The sequence below is a fragment of the Sceloporus occidentalis genome, unplaced genomic scaffold (genome assembly GCF_023333645.1).
Source record: "Sceloporus occidentalis isolate IW3139 unplaced genomic scaffold, rSceOcc1.0.p SCAF_7, whole genome shotgun sequence".
NCBI lineage: Eukaryota > Metazoa > Chordata > Lepidosauria > Squamata > Phrynosomatidae > Sceloporus > Sceloporus occidentalis.
In genome coordinates, this window is record NW_028316987.1 from 74,172,109 (window position 1) to 74,196,781 (window position 24,673).

General features: G+C 40.7%; 1 protein-coding gene across 4 annotated transcripts in view; it reads left to right on the top strand.

Annotated features, from left to right (window-relative positions):
* Positions 1-24,673, top strand: part of MLLT10 (MLLT10 histone lysine methyltransferase DOT1L cofactor) — a 149,182-nt gene that overhangs the window by 85,499 nt on the left and 39,010 nt on the right. For all 4 annotated transcript variants that reach the window (XM_089533341.1, XM_089533339.1, XM_089533340.1 and 1 more), the window contains 2 exons: positions 1,104-1,673; positions 23,810-23,988. In XM_089533341.1, coding sequence (XP_089389467.1) covers positions 1,104-1,673; positions 23,810-23,988 — 749 coding nt within the window. The remainder of the gene's footprint in view (positions 1-1,103; positions 1,674-23,809; positions 23,989-24,673) is intronic.

Here is a 24,673-nt window from a genome sequence, read left to right on the forward strand (position 1 = left end):
TCTTTTCATCTCCAGCATCTGCTGCCAGAGGTAGCTGCTTCATGCTATCTGCTGGTAAGACCAGCCCTGCTTTATTTAGAGTTATTCATGCTTAGGTCAGACCCATTGACAGAAATAAATTGAAATTAATCATGATGTACTTATCCAATGGAAAGCTCTATAACATTTGTCTAAAATAAGCATTTAGTATAGGTCTGGAATATACAGGATTAGAAGTTAAATAAGAAAAATGTTGAAAATATAATAACAGTTGTTCTTGGTCCTTTCCCTCTATATGGTGACCTTATTTTCTTATACTTCAAGATGCAAACCTATCTTTGGGAAATGAACTAGGAATACTTTCTTTCTAGTACTTTGGTTAACAGGTACTTTTATTGACAAACTTCTTTGGAAGGCTGTTCCTCATAGCTTTAGATCTGTTGTCAGGCATAGGTCCATCCAGTTCCATGGTTTCATTCTTCACAAAGCTACTGAAAACAATGAAGATAGCATTAAGAGATCAGGGAACAGAAGAGTTTTCTACGTATTGCACTCTAGCATTTATCTTCTTTATTATCACTTTCTTGGGAAGAAAGAAAATAGTAATGCCTTATGCAACATGGAAGAGGCCTAAATACTCTAAAGGCACGAGATCTTCATCTGATCCCTGATGCTAAGTAGGGTCAGCTCTGGTTAGTACCTGGATGGGAGACTGCCAGTGAACACTAAATGTTGTTGGCTATATTTCAGAAGAAGGAATTGACTAAACAATTTGTGTATTTTTTGCCTAAGAAAACCCTATGGAGTCATAGGTTTGCCATGAGTTGACAGATGACAAGTTCTTGTCTCTAAAATATAGCCTACATCACCTGGTATTAATTGGCAGTCTCCTGTTCAAGTGCTATACAGGGCTACTTAGCTACCAAGATCAGATAGTATCTGATGTTTTAGGGTATTTAGGCACCCCCTTTTCTGGTGAAAAGATCAGGAACCAACCTAATACAGAATGAAAGAAAGATTTTCAGAATGCCAATGAAATATTGCTTTTAGAGTATTATTCTTGCACCTTTGCTAACATGTTTTAAATTGTATTTTAACCAACACCCCCTCCCCTTTTCCTCCAGGCAGTTTTTTGGGAACTCCCAGCAGTACAAAGTCTTCTTCTGGAAGTTCAGTTCAGTCTCCCCAGGACTTTTTGAGTTTTACAGATTCAGATCTTCATAATGACAGCTATACTCATTCTCAGCAGACATTGTCAACCAAAGATGTACATAAAGGAGAGACTGGAGTTCAAGAAGGGGGTGTGAATTGTTTTACTTCCTTAATTGGTCTCCCTTCAACCTCCACTGTTGCCTCCCAGCCTAATATTTTTGACAGCTCACCTGGAGAGTTGGGTAATTCAAGCCTTACATCAACAGGATACAAACGTGTTCAATCCTCTGGGACAGAAGAAGAGACTGTAAAGGAAAAGAAGCGGAAAGGAAATAAGCAATGTAAACATGGGCCTGGTAGGCCCAAAGGAAATAAAAGTCAAGAGAATATTTCCCACCTATCTGTTTGTTCTGCTTCCCCAACATCATCTGTGGCATCTGCTGCAGGAAGCGTAACAAGCTCTAATTTGCAGAAATCTCCAACACTACTTAGGAATGGAAGTCTGCAGAGTCTCAGTGTTGGTTCCTCTCCTGTTGGTTCAGGTAGGCATTTGTGCTTTGGACAATAAGACAACTTTCAATATAGCTTCACCTTATATTATCACTTTGAAATTGGTTCTCACCAACTGCTCATGTATCCCAATTTGTTGCTTGCCAATTTTCATGAAATGCAAAGACTAGATTTTTGCAAATAGTTTAAAAATCAGTAGGAAATATAGTTAGCTGTTTTAGTACCATTGCTATCATTCACCCCCTGCTTTTTCTGAATTTGCTTTGGGGGCTTTTGTACTGTAATACAGGAATATGGGGCAATGGCTGTTTTCCATGAGTCATAATTTTGTCAAAATCAAAATTCCAAATCATTCAAATTGTGCAAGATCAAAATTAGTAGTATAAATGATACTGATTACACACATGCCGATAACAGAATCTGATATATTAAACAGTTACACTGTTGGTTGTAAATAATTTTATATATTAAACATAACAGGCTAACCAGTTACGATTTTTTTAAAAAAATTATTTGATGTTGAGTCTTGGCAAACCCTGTTTCTTTTCAGCATTAGCAGCAAGGGAAATAGCTTGATTTTGATACATTGTCTTTCGTGGAAGAAGGCGAGGGAGGGGAGGCTTTTGTAAGCCATAAGAAGAGCAGGTTATGCTTTCCATCTGTTTGAAGCTTTTGCACCAAATATAAAATTGGAGCTAGGTGATCTGTTACAGTGAGCCAAGATTTGGCACTTTGAGAATAAGCCTTGTAATTCAAGCCTCCTTAGTAGTATTATTTACGTAGTTCACTCCTCTTAATACAAGCTATGGAGTCTGCTTCCCGTCCAGCTAGACATCTAAACAGTTTCAAGCCATGATGTACAATTCTGGTTGAAAAGGCATGGTTTGCATGTTGCCATAAACTGTTTTGTCACAAACCACAACTGTGTTTGGTAGTATTGGACCACTCACTATCTCTCAGCCTAATCTCTTGGTTACGAATTTGATGCGATAATCAGATAAAGTAGTGCTTGACACTGCAGTGAGCTTAGAAGAAGAAAGTTGAGGTAAATACAGCAACTAAACAAAAGTGATAGTAACTGGAACTGGAATGTCTGAAAGGAGGTAGGGGGTGAACAAGGACAGGGTTTTTGCCTGTAAACCAGGCTATTGCTTTAAATTTGTGTTTAACATGAGTTTTTAAAATACCAGTCTACAGTTTCTAGCTACTCAGTCTTGAGGGCTTTCAGATATTAATGTTAAAGATGGAATTGTCATGAATCTGATTAGTATAGTGGATTTTTTTAAAAAAAAGAAAGAAAAATAAACATACAGGGCTTGTCTACATGGCTATAAATGCTCTAGACTGGCCCTGGATGGCAGCTGACCCCAGTGTGATACTGCAGCAGCGTCCACATGGGTCAACCAGGCCTATACCACAATGGCTCCTCTGTCATGTCCTCTGTCCACAGAGATGCTGATGCTTCTTTCTCACCAGTAGGAGTACTGTGGAAAAGCTGTGGTGCACTAATACTTCTGCTGAGGGTAGAATGGGTGTCTATAAGAAGGGCTGACTGTATCATGCTTCTTAGAACATTGATGAACAGTAGCTTACTATGAGTGGTAAACAGCTAGGGGACACATTATTTGCAATGCCTAAAGGTATATACTTTTTTTAAAAAATGCATGTAAGCAATCTCATTGATATTGCATAAATATAATCCTAGAAACATAGATGTATAGCTTTGGAAAGAATCACAGTTGTCATCTAGTCAAATCACAGTGCAGAAATCTACAGGTAAAATATCCCTTAAAAATGGTAGTCCAGCTTTTGTTTAAACATTTTCAATGAACAAAAATCCATTGCCTTCTGAGATAGTCTGTTCCACTGTCAAACATCTCAAACCATCTTTTTCCTATGTTTACTTGAATCTCCTTTCTTCTACTTTGATCCATTCACCCTGGAGCAGTGATTCCTAAATTCTGGTCATCCAGAACTTCAGTTCTCCAAAGCTGCAGCCATCTTGGCCAGTCATCTGGTATTTTGGAAGTCAAAGTCTCAAACACTTGGAAAGCCAGAATTTGAGAATCATTGCCCTGGAGCAAGAGAAAACAAGGTGGTTCCATCATGTGTTACAGTCCTGCAAATATGTGAAGCTGGATACCATCTTAACTCTTAAACGTCTCTTCTTCTTTGTGATCATTGTGACTCACACAAATGGGTTTATCCTGTGCCTGTGCAGTGCCTCTTGTGGTGAGAGCCCTACCCTTCTCTGCCAACCTGACTCCCACTGAAAACCACCAGTTCCTTTTTACCTTCCGCTGCAGCTGCCTCGTCAGCAACATTGTTTGCATGCTTGGATTGGAAGATGTCATCTGAGGATCGATAGTTGGCATGGGACTTCTGTTTTAAGAAGTGCATTGAATGCAGTGCTAAGAGTTGGGGCTGATATGGACATTTGAGATGCTTTCAGTGTTTGGGCAAGTCCCATATTGTTGCCTCATGTGCTTATTATGTGGCATTTGCGCTGAGGCCAGATGCAACAAAGAGCGGTATCTTGAAGCTCTTCGATATTAGCAGGCCTTGAAACCACAAGAGCCTATGCATCGTTAGCAACCTTTCACTTTGAGAGACACAGTGGCTCTTCAGCATTCTTTAGTTTCAAAGAAGTTGAAATCAAGTATGAAGAAGGCAGCCTTGGTCCCAAAGGTTGCCAGTATCTCTAAAAAAAGGCCCCAAGTATGTTGGTGGAGACCATCTGTACAACAGCTGAGAAGGCCAGAGACAGTACTGGGAGCAAGTTGTCTCATTGTCTGTTGACTCCAGATAGATCTCTTAAGAGATTTGAACTGGAGACTGGCTTGAAGAACACACCTTGGTTGTCTTCTTCTCATTTGGCTGAAGCTACAGCTGTAGCTGAGCCATGCACTTTTCTTCAGGGATTTGCCTTGGAGATATATTTTTCTTCTTCTTGGTCTCTGCGAATCACACAAATGGGTTGTTATTCTGTGCCTGCACAGTTAGCTTCGGAACCTTCTTGGAGAGACTAGAGGCGTTTTGGCGGTAGCCCTGCCCACTCCCCAGCTGCCTTCATCAGTCAGTTTCCCGCCTAAACCCTCAGTTCCATGGACGCCGAGTAGCAGCAGCCCAGTACCAAAGGAGAGGGCACGACTGTGTGGGGAGGATGGGCGGGATTTGTGTGAATTCGCAGATGACCACTCGAAGAAATACCGTTACAGGTAAGCAACCTGTCCTCCTCCTTCATGGTCTCTGCGAATCACACAAATGGGTTAGACTAGCAGGCTTAGGTCAGTGGAGGTGGGAGTGCCATGCCACACAAGAAAGGCATACTGACCCCCAATAGAATCACCAGGTCTCTTGTCACCAGAAGGTCAGACAACCATGTTTCAGAGGGAGAAATAAAGGGTTTTTATTTTGTTACAGTTTCTCCTTCTCTGGCTTGAGGTGTTGGTACAATTCCATGTCACACATTCTGTTCAGTTCAGACACTGATTTAGCTTTTTTCCTACTGGGATTACCAAAGCAATCCCCGGCCACCAAAAAGGCCTAATCCTGGTATACTCTGACATCTGCCACAGTTATTGTTTGTTTCTTGTTTTTATGCTATGTTTTAAATTGTAAATCGTTTAATTGTATTTTGGGGGGGGGGGGATTTTGGGATATGGGAATGTATGTTTTAATGTTTTAAGCCACCACAGTTGTGATACACAGAGAGGCAGGATAGAAATAAATTTTATTAGTAGTAGTAGTAGATGACACTGTCGGTTCCATTCACCGTTCTGAGATCAGTTCTTCCACTGGTGACAGTGGTTCCGGGCACTGTTCTTGCCACTATAAGAACGAGGCTTTTTTAACATGATGTACAAGAGACAGCATTTGAAACGCAGGCATTTGAAACTTGCTGCTCTGGTCTCGGTTCAGCAAGCTCAAGCATATGTTGATTGGAATCCTTCTAAAAGTACTATGTGTCAAGACCAGGCCATGTCTCAGCCAGCTCAAGCCCAGAATACTACGTACGGTATGAAAGGAAAATGTACTCCTTCTATTTCCATTGTTGCCATTACAAGCCAGGCCATCCATTTTCTTCAATGTCTGGGACCTCTAGGTTTGAATTTGAGGGGGGATGGGCTGTATTATTTTTTTTAAAGGCTGGCTGCCTCTTGTGCAGTAACCTGAATGTAAGTGAGAAACCCATGCAGGTGCTTGGTAATCCCAGTGTACTTTTTTAAAATAATCACAATTCTGATGTTGACATATCTGTTCTAGAACCTTTCATGCTATCAATTTCAAGATGACCTGTCAGAGATGACCCAGACTACCACTACCCTTTTTAGAGATCCGTGCATATCTTCAACAAATACAATATAGTTCACCATAGTTTCCCTTTTGTCTATTTTCCCCCATGTTAAGTTTTATATTTTTAATAATGTTGTTAACTACATTCGAGTCAACCTCACCTCCAAGCCCCCTGGTTCTCAACCTCTGCTCAGGTATGGCATGTTCAAGCCTGTGACCTCCTTGATTGAGTCTACTTATCTGGCGTAGGGTTTTCCTTTCTTTCCTCCTCTTTCTACCTTTCCTAGCATTATTGGTTTTTCTAATGAGTCATGTATTTTCCTGTGGTATCACTAGGGTTGGCATCACCTGGAGCAGTAACTCATGGTATTACCCTCCACCGTTGACTTCCTCCTACACCACGCCATACAGAATCCTTAGTAATGTTTTTGTACTAATGTTATCCATAAAGGAACAGCCTGTTGCACAAAATAAATGCAGTTGGGCAGGAGATGCAGAAAAAAAGATTCTGAGTGGGATATTAATAACCTTAATATTAAGAATTACATTTATTTAAATAGGTCAGAAGCAGGAAATTGACAAGGGAAGTGGCTGGATGACAAGGGAATTAAAGGGAGTAGTAAATGAGAACAAGAGACTACGTAGAAGCTAAATTAACCTCATTGTCTCCACTACATAAAATATAGGGCAGATAACTGTTGCTGGACTGACATTGTCAGGAAGCAAATTGGGGGAATTAAATCAATAGTGTGACAAGAGATGCTCAGGACCAGGTTCAGGTCGTGTCCATCTTGAGATTTCTTAAGGAACTTAAAGATGAAAACGAGGCTGTCAAAACAAAATAATGTAAGATATCCCTAAGAGCTACTTCTGTATCAAAGGAATGGAAGATGACCAATGTAATGCCAATTTTCTACAAGTTTCTATGGGCATCTTAGAAATTACAAACTATTAGCTTATGATGTATTTCTATTTTATGGAAAGCTTTATTAAAGATAAAGATAAAATTATCAAACATGTTGAATGACAGGTCTTGCTGAAAAAGAACCAGCATGGCATCTACAAATTTAAGTCCTGTCTCAACTTTTAGAGTTTTTTGAGAGTGTCAGCAGGCATGTGAATAGGACTAATTCAGCAGTGATGTTTACTTGGAAGTTTTAAAGACTTTGACAGAGCCCTTCATCAGACAGTTCTGACCAAGTTTAGCAATAATACCATAATAGGGGAGGGCCTCTTAAAGACTGGTAGCTAGGTTAAGAACAGAAAGGAGAAAGTAGGGATGAATTTTTGCAAGAGAGGAATATAAGCAGTGGACTTATCCAAGTCTATATTGTTACCAGTGGTTTATTTTATTTTTTAAATTTTATTAATTCAATCAATCCAACAATCCCTCATACCAACCAACCAACAAATAAACAACAATAAACGGTGAAAACAAAACAAATCTATCAATACAGACCAACATAATCCATTACACATTCATAAACCTTATTTCTATCTTCTTTCTTTCACTCTAATCTTCTGTCTTCTTACCACCTTCTTATCCCATCCTTAGCTTAATTCCCTCCCATTACCTCTGAAACTCACACTTCTACTCTCCTTTCCGTCTTCATCTGTTCTTCTAACTTCTAACACATCCTATACATTCTATATTTTCATTACCTTCATACCTACCCCTTCTTATATTCTGTTAACTAAACCCTACTCAGACCTTCTGCACTTACTTCTTCCCTCTTCAAACTAACTAAACATTCAGTCCATCTCTATCAACATTCACTTCCCCATTCCATTTCATATATTTAACCTCCTTCCTCAATAATAATTTTCTCTTTACTTTGTATCCCTTTTATAAAGTGTCTTTAAACTTACTTCAGTATACCTTCTTGTTTCGAATTGAAGTGCTTTTTTTATTTGATCATTAAGGTGGTATTAGCAGGCAATACAAATTTATTTACAGTAGTTAAAAGAAAGGATGAATAAAATCCTCCAGCAGATCTCTCCAAACTGAAAGACTGAGCAATAAGATGGTTCTATGTAAGCAGATGTGCACAGAGGGAATCTGTGTATACATAGATATAGTCTGAGGTAGCATTTATTGACCAGGAAAGCATTCCCATTGTTGAATCTTTGATTCTGCATTGAATTGGAATGGTGGGAGAAAAGGAAGTATTTCCTCACATAGTGTAAGATATGGAATTTGTTACCACAAGATAGAATAAATACTGCCAACTGAGATCATAAGACTGTGAACCTAATTATGATTTAATTATGCAGACTGTAGTTGTCACCCCTCTTGAAAGAAATAACATCTCAATAATTTACTCATTTCTTTCTACTGTGGACTTTTAACTTTAAATACCATACTGACAATTTATAAGGATTTTACTGTCATAAATTATTCAAATCTATTTAAATTTATTCTGTTGAATTTCTAGTTTCCTATAAATACTTCTGTTTGTAGAACATTCTGTATAAATACCCTGAAATTGTTTGAGTATGTAAAAATTTGAAGAGTTAAATTCCATTGACTTCTATACAGCCACATGGCCATTTATTCCTACACTACTTAATTCCTCCCTTTGCAGGAACAAAGAAGCCAGCAGCCATCCATCAATTAATGAAAGCTTCCCAGTACATCCACACTGAGGCCTGAAACATGTGGGCCAAATAAGGCAGCTTCTGTCTGTGTTGAAGATGTGGCTGGGTCAGAAAGGAGCGGATTACATCTGACAACCGGATGGTGTTGGCTCGGGACCATAGTGACAGCTCGCTTAAGGAGTGGGCCATGCGGTTGCCGCAGCCCTAGCCCGATTGCGACCCTTGGTCGCTACTTCTGGGCCATCTGTTTTGGGCCTGAGTGTAACTAACATTTAATGGCTTCCAAATAAGCCAGGATATGAAGCTTTATGGTTTAAAGTTCACTCTGAAGCATTAACTGTAGCTATTCATAGAATGTATTGGGAAGCTATTTTTAACTGACTTCGTTTGTTTATCTGCTTGCAGTGAAATGAAAGAAAAGGGATTGTGAGAGTACACAGAGATAAAGCATATCCTTTTTAAATATGTTATAATTATTTCATCTAGTCCAAACCACTATATTAGTAATTCCCAGTACCTTCACTTCTTTAAAAAATCAAAATAAAGTGTGGGTTGGTTGGTTGTTTTCCTCCAGAGAGCTAAGTTACATTTTAATGGAAAAAAGATTAGTAGAAAGTAACAGATAATCAGTTTCCCTTGCATTGTGTATAGAGGAATACTCTCAAGTGGGAAGAAGCTGCACAGGCATTAAATATTTTAAATACCGTATTTTCCGGCATATAAGACGACTGGGATTATAAGACGACCCCCAACTTTTCCAGTTAAAATACAGAGTTTGGGATATACTCGCTGTATAACACTACCCCTCTTCCAATGCCAACCAAATAAAAATTAAAAAAACATCAGATTTGATTTCAATATGGTAATTTTAATTCAAATGCTTATGACATTCCGGTTACTTAGCAGGAAAACTTGTTGTATACAAAGCCTGCTTGGATTGGTCAGCCCTCCCTGCCTGCCCAGCCCTCCCTGTCTCCAAGACTATCAGAGCGGTATTGCAAACACAGCTCTTTTTTCCATACCCCGGGTGTGCCAGACACCTGCAGCTTGCTCCGCTCTTCAGTTACATATGTGGCGACTGCAGATTCTCCAGTCCGGCTCAGAAGTTTCAGCACCTGCCCTATAAGATGACACCCGGCGTATAAGACGACCCCCAACTTTTGAGAAGATTTTCCTGGGCTAAAAAGTAGTCTTATATGCCAGAAAATACAGTACATTTTCCCCTTTATACTAGAGACCATGGTCCAAAACACACTTCAGAAATAACCCAGTTTGAGACCGCTTTAACTGCCCTGGCTCGGTGTTAGGAAATATGGGAATTTTAGTTTCTTCTTCATGGTCTCTGCGAATCATACAAATGGGTTGTACTGTGCCTGTGCAGTGCTGCTCGGAAAACCTCTAGAATCACTGGGCAAAGTTAACTTTGCAACTTTTTTGGCGATAGCTCTGCCCATCCCTTATAAGCCCCTTGCATTCCCACTCTTTCCCCAGTTCCTTCTTTCCGCCACATTAGCTGCTTGGGGAACTTCGTTCTGTGTAATTTGAACTTGTTCACAGGACTTTGACTCAGACTGTTCTTGACCATTCTTCTTCTGAACCCCCCCCTCCCCGGTGTATTGTTGACCATTTGGCACGTCTTTGACCTCTCTTTGGATTCGATTTGGCTTAATGATGTCTGTGGCACCATTCAAAAAATGTGACGTTTGCGGTGGTAAGATCCCCGTACAGGATCTCCACTCTTCTTGTCTCCTCTGCCTTGGCAAAAATCACAACTCTAAAGCTTGTGCCTTGTGCAAGTCTTTGACCCCTTAGGCCAGAAAGAACAGCGACTCCCGATTGATTACGGCCATCTACCAAGGGGTCCTCAAGCCTCAGGATACCGACTGGCCGGATTCAGCACCCGCGGCTTCGGAATCGATGTCAGCCGCTGCCGGTTCTGTGGCCCAGGGCTCCAAGACCAAGACTAGTGCCACCATGGCCCAAATCTCCACCACTGAGCCAAGTGCCACTGCTGAAAAGCCTTCGAAACGGCAGGTGACCGATGGAGCCAGTTTGAAGCCGAAGTTCTCAGAAAAGGCTAGAATCAAGGACTCAGGCTCCGACAAGAGTTCGGCCCAGGAGGTGAGCTGCCGAAAGGACACAAGCTCTAAATTCTCCTCCAAAAAAAGGCACGTCCCCTCAGATGCGGGAGGCGATATACCTCAAGTCTCAACTAAGGAGGCCAAACCTTCGGCCCCCACTGAGGCTTCGGTACAGCCACCCTCTCATAAGAAAGCCCACACTAAGTCGTCCGAGAGCTTGTCTCGAAAAAAGACCCATCGAGAGTCCTTGGATACTCCTCGACATCCCAGGGACCTGGCGTCTCCGTCGGTACCTACTCAGGTCGAACCGGTACCCTCATTCCTTGCTTCTCCAAGGACCATCTTGGTACCAGCTTTGCCTGCAACATTGGTCTTCCACCACTCCGATGACGATGTCCATGCTGCCTCTCTTTCGCCTCACCGGCGCTCCCCAACACCTGTTGCTTGAGTCCAGGTGCACCAAGCCAAAGTCCATCATCGAGAGGACTCTGTTTTTACGATAGCGAGACCAATAGGTACTTTGTCACTGGGACATGGCCTATAGCCGTGTGGCATCGAAATCCACTGTGCCCCCAATGCAGGCTTCTGTCTCGAAGGGACTTCCGACACGATCCACGGGATCACCAGGGCACACACCAACGCGCATGGCCACCACTCCACCAACAGGTCGGGCACCCGCCCTGACCTTTAAGCCACTTCCACCTGTACTGACTCTGGCATGCCATGCCTCGACTCAGATAACTGTCGATACCGATTCCGGATCCGACGCCGAGGTTTCTCATGCGTCTCGCGTCGATTTCAGTTCCTCGGACTATGTGGCTTCTCAATCTCCGCAAGAGCTATACCAGCCCAGCTCTTCATCCCCAACGGATGATGTCCGCACCTTCTCCGAACATGTTATTAAGATGGCCAACACTTTGGAGCTACAACTTTCTCATGTCGAGGATGAGGCTAAGCATGCAGTCGAGAGGAGGATCCACGGCAAAGTGCCGACACCTCCCTCCATTCCACTTTTGCCTTCCCTTGAGAGCGTTGCAAAATGCTCATGGGACACTCCGACCTCGCTGACTGCATCTTCTAGGAAGATTGAGTCCCTATACAGGATCTCACCCTCCTAGTGCTCCTGGCTCACGGCCCACCCGAAACAGAATTTGCGACCATTGAGGGTTCCCAACAGGCATTCACCCCAAAGATGTCGACATTGGCAGCCGACCACGAGGCCAAGAAGATCGACGGCCTGGCTAAGAAGGCCTATTCTGCTTCGGTGCTGGGCTTGAAGGTGGCGAATTATAATGTGTGTATGGGGGCCTACATCCAGTGCCTCATGGAGAAAATTTCGCCGGTCATCGCTGATGTTCTTGACGACTGCCAACATGTTCTTACGGAAATTAGGGATGAAGCCCACTCCATTGGCGGCTGGATCAACACCTCGGACCGGCACTCCACGGACTGCTCAGCGAAATTCATGGTGGCTTCCATCGCGCTCAGGAGACATGCCTGGCTCCGTTCCTTGGACCTCAATCCTGGCACCAAGTCAATGGTCGAGGACATGGCCTTCGATGATTCTGGCTTGTTCAACAAGGAGACCGATGAGTGGCTCAATTACAAGTACCAGATGAAGGCCGCGGCCAGGAAGTATGGTATGTCTACCCATTCCCAGCCTCCCTTCAAGAAGCGCTATCATCATGGGCAGAGGCCGTTCCAACAGGATCAACCGTACCAACAACAAGAGCACCAGAGGCAGCGCTACCCTTCCCAGTCCTCCTCCTCTTCTGGCCGTCGCTAGGCCCCTGCTTGGTACCATAAAAGTCACTGTCAAGATATTGACCAGGGAAAGAAGAGGTCCTGAAGGGTTCCTGAGTACTATGTCCTCTCACCCTCCTCCTTCCTTGATAGACTTCGGCCCTTCTTTAACACCTGGGCCTCTGTCACCTCCGACTCTTGGGTCTTAGACATTGTCTGTAGGGGATATGCCCTCGAGTTCGAAGAGCTCCCTCCAACTGGAGCTGTTTCCGCCACCCCCTCAGACACCCTTCTTGACGAAGAATGCACTCTTTTGTCCAAGGGCGCTATCTCGCTCATTGACTCTGATGAGGCCCCTAGTTGTTTCTTCTCCAGATACTTCACGGTGCCTAAAGCTGATGGGGGCATAAGACCGAAGGTCCCTCAATGCCTTTTTGTCATACGGCCAGTTCCGTATGGAAACCCTTGCTTCTATCTTAGCCTTGTTGCATCAGGGACTGTGGTTCGCGACCATCGACTTGAAGGACACTTACTTTCACGTGAGGATTCGGGAATCACTGGAGGTTCCTGGCTTTTGCCATCGGGCCTGACATGTACCACTACAATGTCCTGGATTTCCTGCATGGCAGGGGGTTGGACTGGATGGCCCTTGCGGTCTCTTCCAACTCTTTGATTCTATGATTCCTTCCCTTCGGCCTCTCTACAGCCCCAAGGGTCTTCACACCTTTTTTTGAACCTTGCTTGGGTCTCATGACACTCCCTCCACCGCTGATCTAAGCTTGTCAGTCTCAACCCATTTGTATGATTCTCAGAGACCACGAAGAAGAAGGACAGTTTGCATACCTGTAACGGTATTTCTTTGAGTGGTCATCTGCGAATTCATACAAATCCCGCCTGTCCTCCCCTCAGTGTCCTGCTCTTCATTGGCTCATTCTCATGTCGCTCATGCGGCGTCAATTGCGGAACTGGGGAAAGAGCGGGAACACAAGGGGCTTATAAGGGATGGGCGGAGCTACTGCCAAAAAAGTTGCAAAGTTAACTTTGCCCAGTGATTCTAGAAGTTTTCTGAGCAGCACTGCGCAGGCGCAGTACAACCCATTTGTATGAATTCGCAGATGACCACTTGAAGAAATACCATGACAGGTATGCAACCTGTCCTTATTGTGGCACCAGAGTTGTCTGACAGAGAAGGCTAAAATGTCTTTAAAAATTAGTTCCCAGAATTCCCTAGCATTGAGCCAGGGCAGTTAAAGCGGTCTCAAACTGGATTATTTCTACAGTGTGTTTTGGACCTATATGAAAGCAAGCAAACAAACAAACAAACAAACAAACAAAAAAGCATTGTGGCACGGCTTTTTAACAGTTACTGCCTTTCCTGGACATGCTGTTTCTTCCTTAAAATTGCAGCTAATTCCCCAACAGTTAAAACTGTACATATTAAAAGAATGATTTAGTATCGTGTGTGTGTGTGTGAGAGAGAGAGAGAGAGAGAGAGAGAGAGAGCGCCCCTGAACGGTTCATATTCAAATTTTTATTTTTTGCTTGTGCCAACTTTATAAGTGTTTGTACACAAGAATGGTTTCAGGAAGTCACTCTTGGCTGTTTTTGTTTAAGAACAGAGGCAAATATTTTAAGCAGGAAAATTTAGAAGAATGAACTTCAAACAGAAAGAAAAAACATATTGGCAATATGACGAATATGCAGAGAATAGTTTATGTCTGTTACAGTACCAGCAATTTCCCTCTATTTATTGTATCAGAATTTTCAGTTATATCTATTAAAAAATAAGCCATAAGTTGACAGGTGTCTTGATGGCACCCATGTGCACACATACACAAAAGCATACTGTTCGCATCTTTTAAAAGAAATTGAAAATAATTTATTGGAAGGAAAACAGGCACAATTCCTTAGAGAGAGGAAGTCAGTGTCCATCTTAAAGTGTTGAAAAAAGTATCAGAAGGCAGTAATGGGAAATCACTTCCTGGCTCCTTATCAGTTATGTTGTGGGATTAAATCGTTTTATCTTTTCTTGTGACATTTAAAAGCTATACTATGCTACTGGATTAAATGAGGAGGAGATTAATTTATAGAAGATTGTTTGAATTATTGTCTTGAATTGATAATGGGCTGGATAATGGTAAGGAATCATAAATGTAACCGATACAAAAGGAAGCTATTGTGTGTAAACCATTAGTCTTACTAAGAAATTAACTTGTTCTGTAAATGGTTACATTCTCCAATAGGAGCAGCAAATGCTTTATATCTGAATGTCCAGATAGCATCTATGTCCAGGGTTGCCTTTTGGCTTCATTTGTGTCTTTTAATGGCAGGACAGTCTATCCTATTATTATACGTGTGTTGATCACTCTTTACTGATGATTATTCTCAAGTGTTCTACATGGATTGCCACTGAGAACTTTTCAGAAGTAGCAACTGGTACCAACTGTGAATGATGTAAACATTTGATAGCACTTTTCCAACATTGTCCCCTATTATAGATGGCCTAATGTGTTCCTCTGCCAGGTATTCCTGTCACTAGAATCTAGGCTGCTAGTTACAAGAAACAGGTTCTCTCATTAGTGGCATTTTCCAATTGAAGCTCTGTTCTGAGGTGATTGAGCAGGATCTTTCACTCCTGGTATTTGGGTACATAGCCCAAAATATATTGTTATTTTAGTAAATTTATTTATTTCTCAGTGATTTTTAAGCAGCCTTGTGAAACTGGTAGATCAAACTGTGGAATGGATGATAAATTCAAAACCTTGCATGTTTGTAAGAGCTTCCTAAAGAAAATAAGGCTCAAGATACCTTCTTGGGATCAATCATTTTTTAACATCTGGAACCAATTTATTACACAGCAAATTCCTGGTATCTCATTTGTGAGATAGCAATCACACTTTAACTTCAAAAAGTCTGTTTAAATTGTCAAGAAAGGAGAAAAAACAAATATTTTGAAGTGTATAAAAGAAAATTAAGACTAACTAAAGAACATTCTAGATGCTGTATAATATCTGATGCAGTACTTAACTTGGCTAGTAAATATTTAAACAATAAATCCTAAAGTTAACACAGAGGCTATACAGACTGGCATAAAGAGCCAGCATTAGGGTGGAGTGGGGTCGTGGCAACCGCCTGCCCCAACTCTACTCCAATATGGCTATCACGTTGTCCTCCTGACCAGATGGCGGGGGGCGTCACACTGTTTCTCCAGCACAGCATTTAGACATGTTGTGCTGAAGAAATGGGGAAAAGCTGCCATGGTAAGGGTGACTTTCTGCTGCTTTTTTTGGAGCTGGCAAATTGTCGGATTGAGGCCATTGCACATATGGCAAAAAGCCATTATTGCTGTGGCGGCAACAGCTTTTCTCTGCTTCTTTGGTGTAGAATTCTAAACACTGCACTGCAGAAACTGCATGATGGTGGCATCAGAGTGGAGTCGGGTAGGCGGTTGCCATGCCCCCTCTCCACCCCGATGCTTTTTATGCCAGTCTGTATAGCCTCTTAGATTATAAAAGGAGGGAATTCTAAGATTTTTAAAAGAAGCATACAATTGGTACTTTTGTTAATATTTATTGATGCTAAAAATGAAGCAGGGGAAAAGAATATCTGAAACAGTAAAATCAAGATTCTGCTTTGCTTCCTACTTGAGTTTTATATTTATATCTTTGCACACTCCAGAACATAGTATCGTAGGTAGACAAATGTGTGTCTTCCCTTTCTGAAGACTCTGGAATGCATTACTTTGTGTATAGCAACTTAGGGGGACTTAGAGAATAGTCTGCACTGACCAAATAAAATGGTTTCTAACCACTTTGAAGACTGGCTGTTCAGATGATGTATGAAGCACAGATGGGTGAAAAAATTCAATGAAGCTATGATCTGGGGCTAAAAAATGGAGCAAAAAGAAACTGAGATACTTTGACTTAAGATGGAAAATGTACATCATTGTACCAGCATATAAACAGCCCGGCGCCAGTACAGGACAAATTTAAGCCCCCAAATGGGCTTAATCCTGGGTTGACCTATATACGGGCCAATATGGTACTACTGCTCTGATGCTGAGACCGTGAGCCTCGAAAAAGCTGGTGGGGAAGGGAGGGAGGAGAGAGAGAGAGAAAGGGAGAAAATGGAGGTTTGTCTCCATATTTTTCATGCTGAGACTGTGATGTAGGTAGAAAGTCCAGAGAGGTAGAAGGAAGAAAATCTACCATTGACCCACTTTTTCCTGCTTGTCTGCTCTGACCCTTAGCGAGAAGATAATTTCTCTATTTCATTTCATTTCATTTCAATCTCACCTTTCTCCCTAATGGGACCTAATTTATAATCTGGCCTATCTTCCATGAATGATATTCAAACAAACAAAATAATACAAATATATAAAATAAATGAAAGTATAGAAAAATTAATACAGTTGTAAACACTTATAAATACAGAGCCCAACCAGTTAAAAGTTATTTTCATAGAACCATGGTCAGTTGCCAAAGGCCTGCCTGAATGGAGACATCTTTGCCTGACTTTGGGAAAACAACAGAGAGGAAGTCAACTTATCTTCTCTCAGGAGAGAGTACTGAAGTCTGGGTGCTCTCATTTCTATTCTAGAAGTGCTTTAGAATGTGACAGAACAGAAAGACGCCCTCCACCATATGGAAATCCAAGCTGGCTTATATGGGATAGTATAGTACATTCTTAATCCATGTTTTCTTGTGACACGTACTAAAGTAAATCCAAAGAAGGTTTAATGTTACCACCTGATTTTTGACTAGGAGGAAAAAATAATAATCAGGATGCTGATATTGTTAGTTTCCTAATTTTGTGTCTTTCCCTATATTGAAAGTTAAGGGGACTAAAATAGTTTAAAACCAGCAGCCCCTGGAACAGTGTTTTCATACAATGTTTTCATAGAGGTATTCCAAAATGTGAAAAAATCCAAAATACAGAACACTTATGCTCCTAGCATTTTGGATAAAGGATACTCAACCTGTATATCCTCAGTTATGTATCCATCCCTATAACGAATACCTTCCCATCCGTAATTCTGCTTCTGAAAGCTAATTCAGACAAAAGTTCTCGTTTTGGATATGGGGTTATTTTGTTTTGTTTTATTTTTAAGATTTGATCATTGTAGGGCAGCCATCAGCGGTGGCTGGAAGTACATTTGCATCACCTGCCAATATCAGGAGATGTCCTGGACTGTGGCCAGCACACACATAAACCAACGCTGATAGTGATGGCTCAGCAAGAAAGGAGCTGGGAAACAGTCTACAGACCTTTCTGTTAGTCCGAGAGAAGCAAGCCACAAACAAAGCCAAGGTCAGGATACCAGAGTTCACGGAAGTCAGTTTGGTCCAAGGTCAGGGCAGCCAGAAGGTAGCAATAGTCCAGTTTGTTCCAAAGTCATAGGTCAATGACAAACAAGGTTTCAGGAAACAAGAAGCCAGTGCTGACAGCAATCACCAAGAAGGATTCTGCAATAATTGCTGGCAAAGGGTCGGCGTTCCCCAGCTGCTTAAATGAGAGATACCCTCCTTTATGCCAGCTGTGGCTTATCAGCAGCTTGCCTCTCTGCAAGCCTCCTGGATCGACGCACGCAAGAACTCTCAGCTCTTCGCTGCCTAAAGGAAGGAACCTCCAGGCTTGGTTCTTCCCCAGAGTCACCACTAGGCTGCTGAGCCTCAGGAGGGATCCCCACAGAGCTAGGACCTGGCTGAGCTTCAACCCCTGGAGCTGGGAGATCAGGGCTGGGGTCTGGCAGGGCAGGATTAGGACCTGGTATAGCCTCCATCTCCTCTTGCACTTGAGGAGCCACAGCCTCCTCCTCATCCCCCTCGTCCTGCTCTTGGCTGGCCATGACAGGAGATGTCTGTTCTGGTTACATTAACATATGTCTTGGGCATATTCCATTTAGATTACCTCTTTTAAAAATGTGTTAAAATATCAGTGTAACCAACATGGTATGGCCAAACTACTGACCGGATCTGGTTACAGGGAGAACAAACTACAGTTGGCACTCCATATCCACAGATTCTGCCCCTACAGATTCAATCATCCACACTTTGAAAATATTCCTCCCACCACCACCCAAAACCTTGATTTTACCATTATATATAAGGAACATCATTTTACTATCCCACTGTATTTAATGGGACTTCACTGTCCATGGGTTTTGGTATCTATGAGGTGGGCCTGGAACCAAATCCCAGTGGATACCATGGGCCTGTTGTTATGACAGCCTCACTGGCTATTTCTGTGTTATCAGGCACAATTCAAAGTGACGGTTATGACTTAGTCTATATGGTTTGGTTCCATCTACCTGAAAAAGCCCCATATGAGCCTGCCCAAATTTTAAGATCTTTATGGAAAGGCTTTCCATCAGTCCCACCACCCTCACAGAAATAGCTTTTCTGCTGGCTGCTCCCAGGCTGTGCAACCTCCATCTAGAGGATAGTGTGGCCTCTTGTTGGTTCTCCTTTATACTGTATTTGGACAGGCATTATGGGTGTGTGTTTTAATGCGGTAGGCTGTAGTCTCCCCATTTCTTGTTATGCTTTAAATGCTTTTAAATTGTTTTAACATGAAAGCTTATTTAATTTTTTTTTAATTTTAAAAAATATTATAATTTAATTGATTAGTTTTAAGCTGTTTTCTGTTTTAATTCATATTGAAGCCACCTTGAAACCTGCACTGGGATAAAATCTACCATTCTCTTACCAATGTGGAAATGATAATTAAGTATGTGCTGCAGAACTGACAAAAGGTCTTGGTATTTGAGTAACTTTGTCAGATGTAAGTTTGTTTTAGTCTTTTGTTAATTTGCTGTACAATGTTTTGAATCAACAGCAAGGAATGCATAGCAGCTGCATTTGGTATTGAGACTTGTAATCATGCAAATATATGTGAAAAGGTGGAGGAATTTGTTCTGATGGTAGTTGATCTTACAAAGGCACTGAACCCTCCATTTGGGTAGGCAGTTTGGCATGATTTAAAAGAGATGATGGAATACATTTTCCATCTAAGTATGCAAATGCAAAAAGTTTTTAATAAACCTATTAAGTATAGAATTATGATTAGTTGGGGTAAAATGCTACCACATGATATTAAAATCAAAACATTTATTTAATGGTTAAGGGTATCAATAAAATGTGCATGCTATTAAATGGAAAGCCAGCTGTGTCTGGTATGGAAAACAAATAATGACTTATACATTGCCGAAAGATGTTTTCTAACACTATCATTTCATTCACAAAATAAACAACATGATTGAGTGCACTTAGGAAGCCTATAAAAAAATCAATATGATGTGGGTAAAAATAACCCCCTTTTACAAGTTCAGTCACTTTAAGTGATCAGAGCAATAGAAGCAGAAAGTGTGTTTTTCCCCCAGTGAAATCCTGATTCTCTGTGTAGATTCCTTTGTGTGCATATGAAAATACAAATTTTACACGGAGTTCTTTTTCCCTAATTCAAAAGCTATATTGTAGTTTCTGAATACTATACATGATGGTAAGTTATATTAGAATGTTCTCCACATGTTCATTTATCAGTGGTAGTCTTTTGTGCAAAATTCTGATTGAAGGTCTGCATGTTCTATTGATTGAATGAAATCCAAGGTTGTAGTGAGTCATTTGTTCAGTTCCTCAGTGAAAACTTTGTAGATGCCTGCAGGAGGTTGATAGGTCAGTAGTTCCTCAGGTTCCTTTTATTACAGTTTTTGTGTATAGCAAGTGATAATAGTGTTATTCCACTATTAAGGCTTTTTTCTCTTTATTTTTGTGACTGGCTTTACTAGATTGCATTCAAGGCTGTAACCCCCTTTGGCTATCTTCCACTTCGGACTGTATATTATGTCTAAAATATGCAAAATATATTTAATCTTATCCATAATTGTTTGGTACACAGTTCTGTCAAAGGTTATGCCCCAATAGCATTCAAAGAATAATTAAAAATTAAGTATTTTATTAGATGCTAGTTACTGTATACATGGAATGTTGTACATTTGGGGTCTGGCCTTTTTAAAAATGAATTCACAGTTAATGGGAATTAATGACAACCTATTGGCTGGTAGGCAAAAGTTCATTGTTCGACAACCTGATCATGTGCATGTTTACTCAGAAATAAGCCCTGCTGAGTTCAGTGGAGTTTATTTCCATGTAAGCGTGCACTGGATTGAATTTTTAGAACCCTGGAAAATTAAGAACAGCAATAAATGATGCAGTGGCTCAGCAGCTAAGACGCCGACTCTGGAAATCGTAAGATTGGCAGGTCAAGACGCAAGTGCCACGTAACAGAGTAAGCTACTGTCACTAGTTTCAGCATCTGCCAAGCTAGCAGTTTAAAAGCATGTAAAAGTGCAAGTAGATAAATAGGTACCACTTTCGTGGAAAGGTAACAGCGTTCTGTGCAGCTATGCTGGCCCCATGACCAGGGAGTCATGTTTGGCAATGCTGGCTCACTTGGCTTAGTAATGGAGATGATCACTGCCCTCTACAGTCAGACATCACTTGACAGTCATATCAAAGGGGAAACGTTTACCTTTACTTTTAATAAATGGAACCTGCAACAAAATGTGAACAGTGTGAAGTGGTGCAGTTCAGGGAGCGAGCCAGAACACTTAACTATACCTTCATCCAGGATAGACCATTCTATCCCCTCACAACAGTCAATATTCTCAGCATATTGCCTCAATAGACTCTTTTGGGTCTTCCCTTTCCTTAGAGATTTTTCTCCTAAAGCATAGCATAACATATATCATGATATCATGCTTTAGGAAAAACCTAATCTAAATCTGTAATGAGTATCATCTCATCTATGTGGTGGCAGATGAAGCAGGAGGCGATTAACTTTGAAGATAATAGAAGACACTCAAATTCTATAAAACTAACATAATACAAGTATGAAGAATCTTTTTATTTGTTCAACAACAAATATAAGGCCTAAATTATTAATACATAGTGCCATTCATTCAGGCATTTGATAAGCAAGTTGTTTAACCATGTAAGGAAAGGAATGTCCCAGCCCTACTCCCCCTTCCACTGTTGCTTTGCTCAAGTGAAAGCACCATTGCAGAAGAGGAGATTCTCTTATATATACAGGGTACCTCCATGTGAGCATACATGGAGAAAAATCAAGGCACTTGTATATGTGAACTCCCTGCATGCATAGAAGAGATTCTTCTTTTCCAGTATGTTGGTTTTGCATATGCAAAGTGATGTGAGGGAAGGCAGGAATTCCCTCTTTTTTCTGTTTAAACAACACACCTGCTAAATGCCTGAATAGGGCTTTTGGCTAAAGTGATACCTATTTTGATAATGCTATAATATTGATATAGTTGGATAGCGAGATAGTACTTCACAATAGTTATTATAAACAATGGTTTTGCTACGAAAACCAGTCAAAATTTGTGAACCTCTGACTAAGTGGTATGAAAATATACTGCATGACTGTGTCTATTTTGAACTTTTTTCCTGTGCAGAACTAGGTTTTTTTGGTATACTTGTCTCAAGCTTTGTTGTGTGTAGCCTTTATATAAACCTTGTATAAATCAAACCCCACTTCACTCCCATTTCCAATAACTGCCTTTAGTGTAAATCCAGATATGTCAAGTAAAATGTTTTTCAACCTCTTTTCTTGAAATTAAATAAACGACATTCCAAAATGTATCTTTAACTCTCTCCCCAGGTCACTGCTCCTCCATTCCTTTTAAAATTGTTTTTAATTATTGTTTTTCAACCTTTAACTTGTTCATTGTGCAGTTCACCTTATGGTTTATAGATCTACTAGGTAAGGAACCTGCTGTTTGTAAAAATAACTGTTTTTGTCCTACAGTAAAAATGAAGAACTGACAGCCTCTGTGTTCTAATGCTGAGTTAGATAAACTTCAGACTTTTAGGATCTATTGGTGTTTGAGTAGAATCCTGAGATCCAACAAGCAAAGACTGAGGCCAAAGACCTACATTTAGAATTAAATAATTCTGTTTCGAATATCTAAACTGAACAAAGCTTATGGTCCTTCCACCAAAAAAATCTACTCCAAGTTACACTGGCCTGTTACAGACAGCCAAAATAAAGCTGCTTCGAGTCAGAGTGGAGGTATGGTGTTTCTATGATGCATGCATCCTAAGAGTCCAGAAGCCACACCAAAGTCACGCTCCAGTCCTTAGGCTGGAACGTGGCTTTGGTGTGACTTCTGGACTCTTAGGACGCATGCATCATTGAAACATCATACCTCCACTGTGACTCGAAGCAGCTTTATTTTGGCTGTCTGTAACAGGCCACAGTTACCCTAATTTCCTGATTTTAGCAGTGTAATTTAGGATTGGGTCATTTTGACATTTTTGCTGTTGAACATCTGGGAGTCAGAATACTGTGCCAATCTATTACAGATCATCTAGACAGCTGTTGATAAACACATATCTGTCTTCTCCTGATGTAAACCTGGCCACCATCATTTATGGGCGGAACAGCCCAGGCTTTTGAGTTGGCTGCCATCACTTCCAACATTAAACTATGACAGTCCAGAGACTGTATACAGTAGTTCATTTTGTGTGTGTTATTTGATGGAGACTCTCTCATCTGGCCAGATTTGCTCCCAGCAAACGTTAAAAGATGCCTGAAAGGAGCCACTTCCTATGTGTGTCCTCATAAGAGGAGATCTCAGATCTTTTCTCCTGCCTTTGTTTAGTATTGTGAGGCCCATCAGCCATCTAGTAGAAATGCTTACACTGCCTGTGGTGTGGCAATTGCAATTTCTGAAAGAGAAATGACTGAGCAGCAACATCCTTACCCTGCAAGGACTTGACTATGTGTAAAATAAGGGGAATACTCTGTTATGCATTGTGTGTTGTGAATAATATTTCTCTGATTTATTAACCTGAGAAGCTGGCTCCTTCTTAGGCAAGGTGCATTTGAGTAGCAGTGCTTGCGTGGTCAAGAAGAAAGATTGCATTTCAAATAGCTTTACTAACAGAAGATCAACTTTTTCCAAAATGTTTAATGGAAGAACAATAATGCAGGCTCAAAGTGATCACCTTGAGATGACTCTCTATTTAAAAATATATTTCAATAGCTATTAATTTTTTCAGAAACTTTTATTGGGAGATAATTAATATGTAGGAGATATCATTGTTATTCAGATTAATAATCTATGCCATATTCAAGAAGTATTCTTTACTCTTGAAATAGAACGTTCTCAGGTTACAGTTGTAATTCTTAGGCTAAACAAACTCCACCAAAAGACAGACCAGAGCACAAACATAAATCCTGTTTGACCCTCTTGTGCCTCTTCTTTTGGCTCTAATGAGTTTTTCAAAGTGAGTATTTTATGAAAAGTGGAATATAAGATTTTACCATATTTACCATATTTAGATCTATCTTCTATAATTTAGTTAATAATAAATCTCATGTATTACTCAATCTAGAAAAATGTGTATATGTGTTTTGTTTTTGTTTTGCAGGCATTTATAACAGTAATGATGTAGCAGTATCATTTCCAAACATAGTATCTGGCTCAGGATCTAGCACTCCTGTGTCCAGTTCACATTTACCTCAGCAGTCTTCTGGCCATGTGCAGCAAGTGGGAACTTTGTCTCCGTCTTCTACACCTTCAGTTACTACACCTGTAGCTACAACTCAGGTAGGTTGTTACAAGTACTGGAGATAATAAATCTTGACTTGATAAATGGGCCATATTGGCTGTTTATACTGTTTCTATTCATTAGGTACAAATGTTGAACTGTAACATAGTAGATCTTTATGTCCTTGGGTATTTCTTATAGAATATTGGGATAAAAGTGCTGTAATACTCCCTTATTTATTTATTCTGATTATATTTTTCTCTTTACTAATTTCACAATGTGTAAAGTCAAAAGTCTTGATATAGGTCTGAATCCTATTGTTAAACGCAACTAGAATAGACCCACTGAATGCTAACCCAAGCATTGATTCTTTGGGCCATAGAATATAGGACAATTAGTGCCTGCTTACCATGCACCTGTATATTGGAATTATGGCATGTTATTTACCATTTACTAGCCATACATGTGTTTTTTTCCAGGCTGATACTTTCAATAATGTTCTTTACCATATCTCTACTGAACACATTGGATTTTGATAGATAATACGTAGTGATGAATATATTGATCAGTATATAAGTTCTTGATTAATATATATCATGATAGATACACTAGTGACTTCCAGATGTTTCTGAGTATAATTTTTGTAAAGAGATAATATAATTTTGACAGGTATTTTGAGGCTCTAATTCAAGTGTTTGTTTCAGCTGTTTTTGGTGTGTTCATTGTTCTTGTAGATTCTATTAT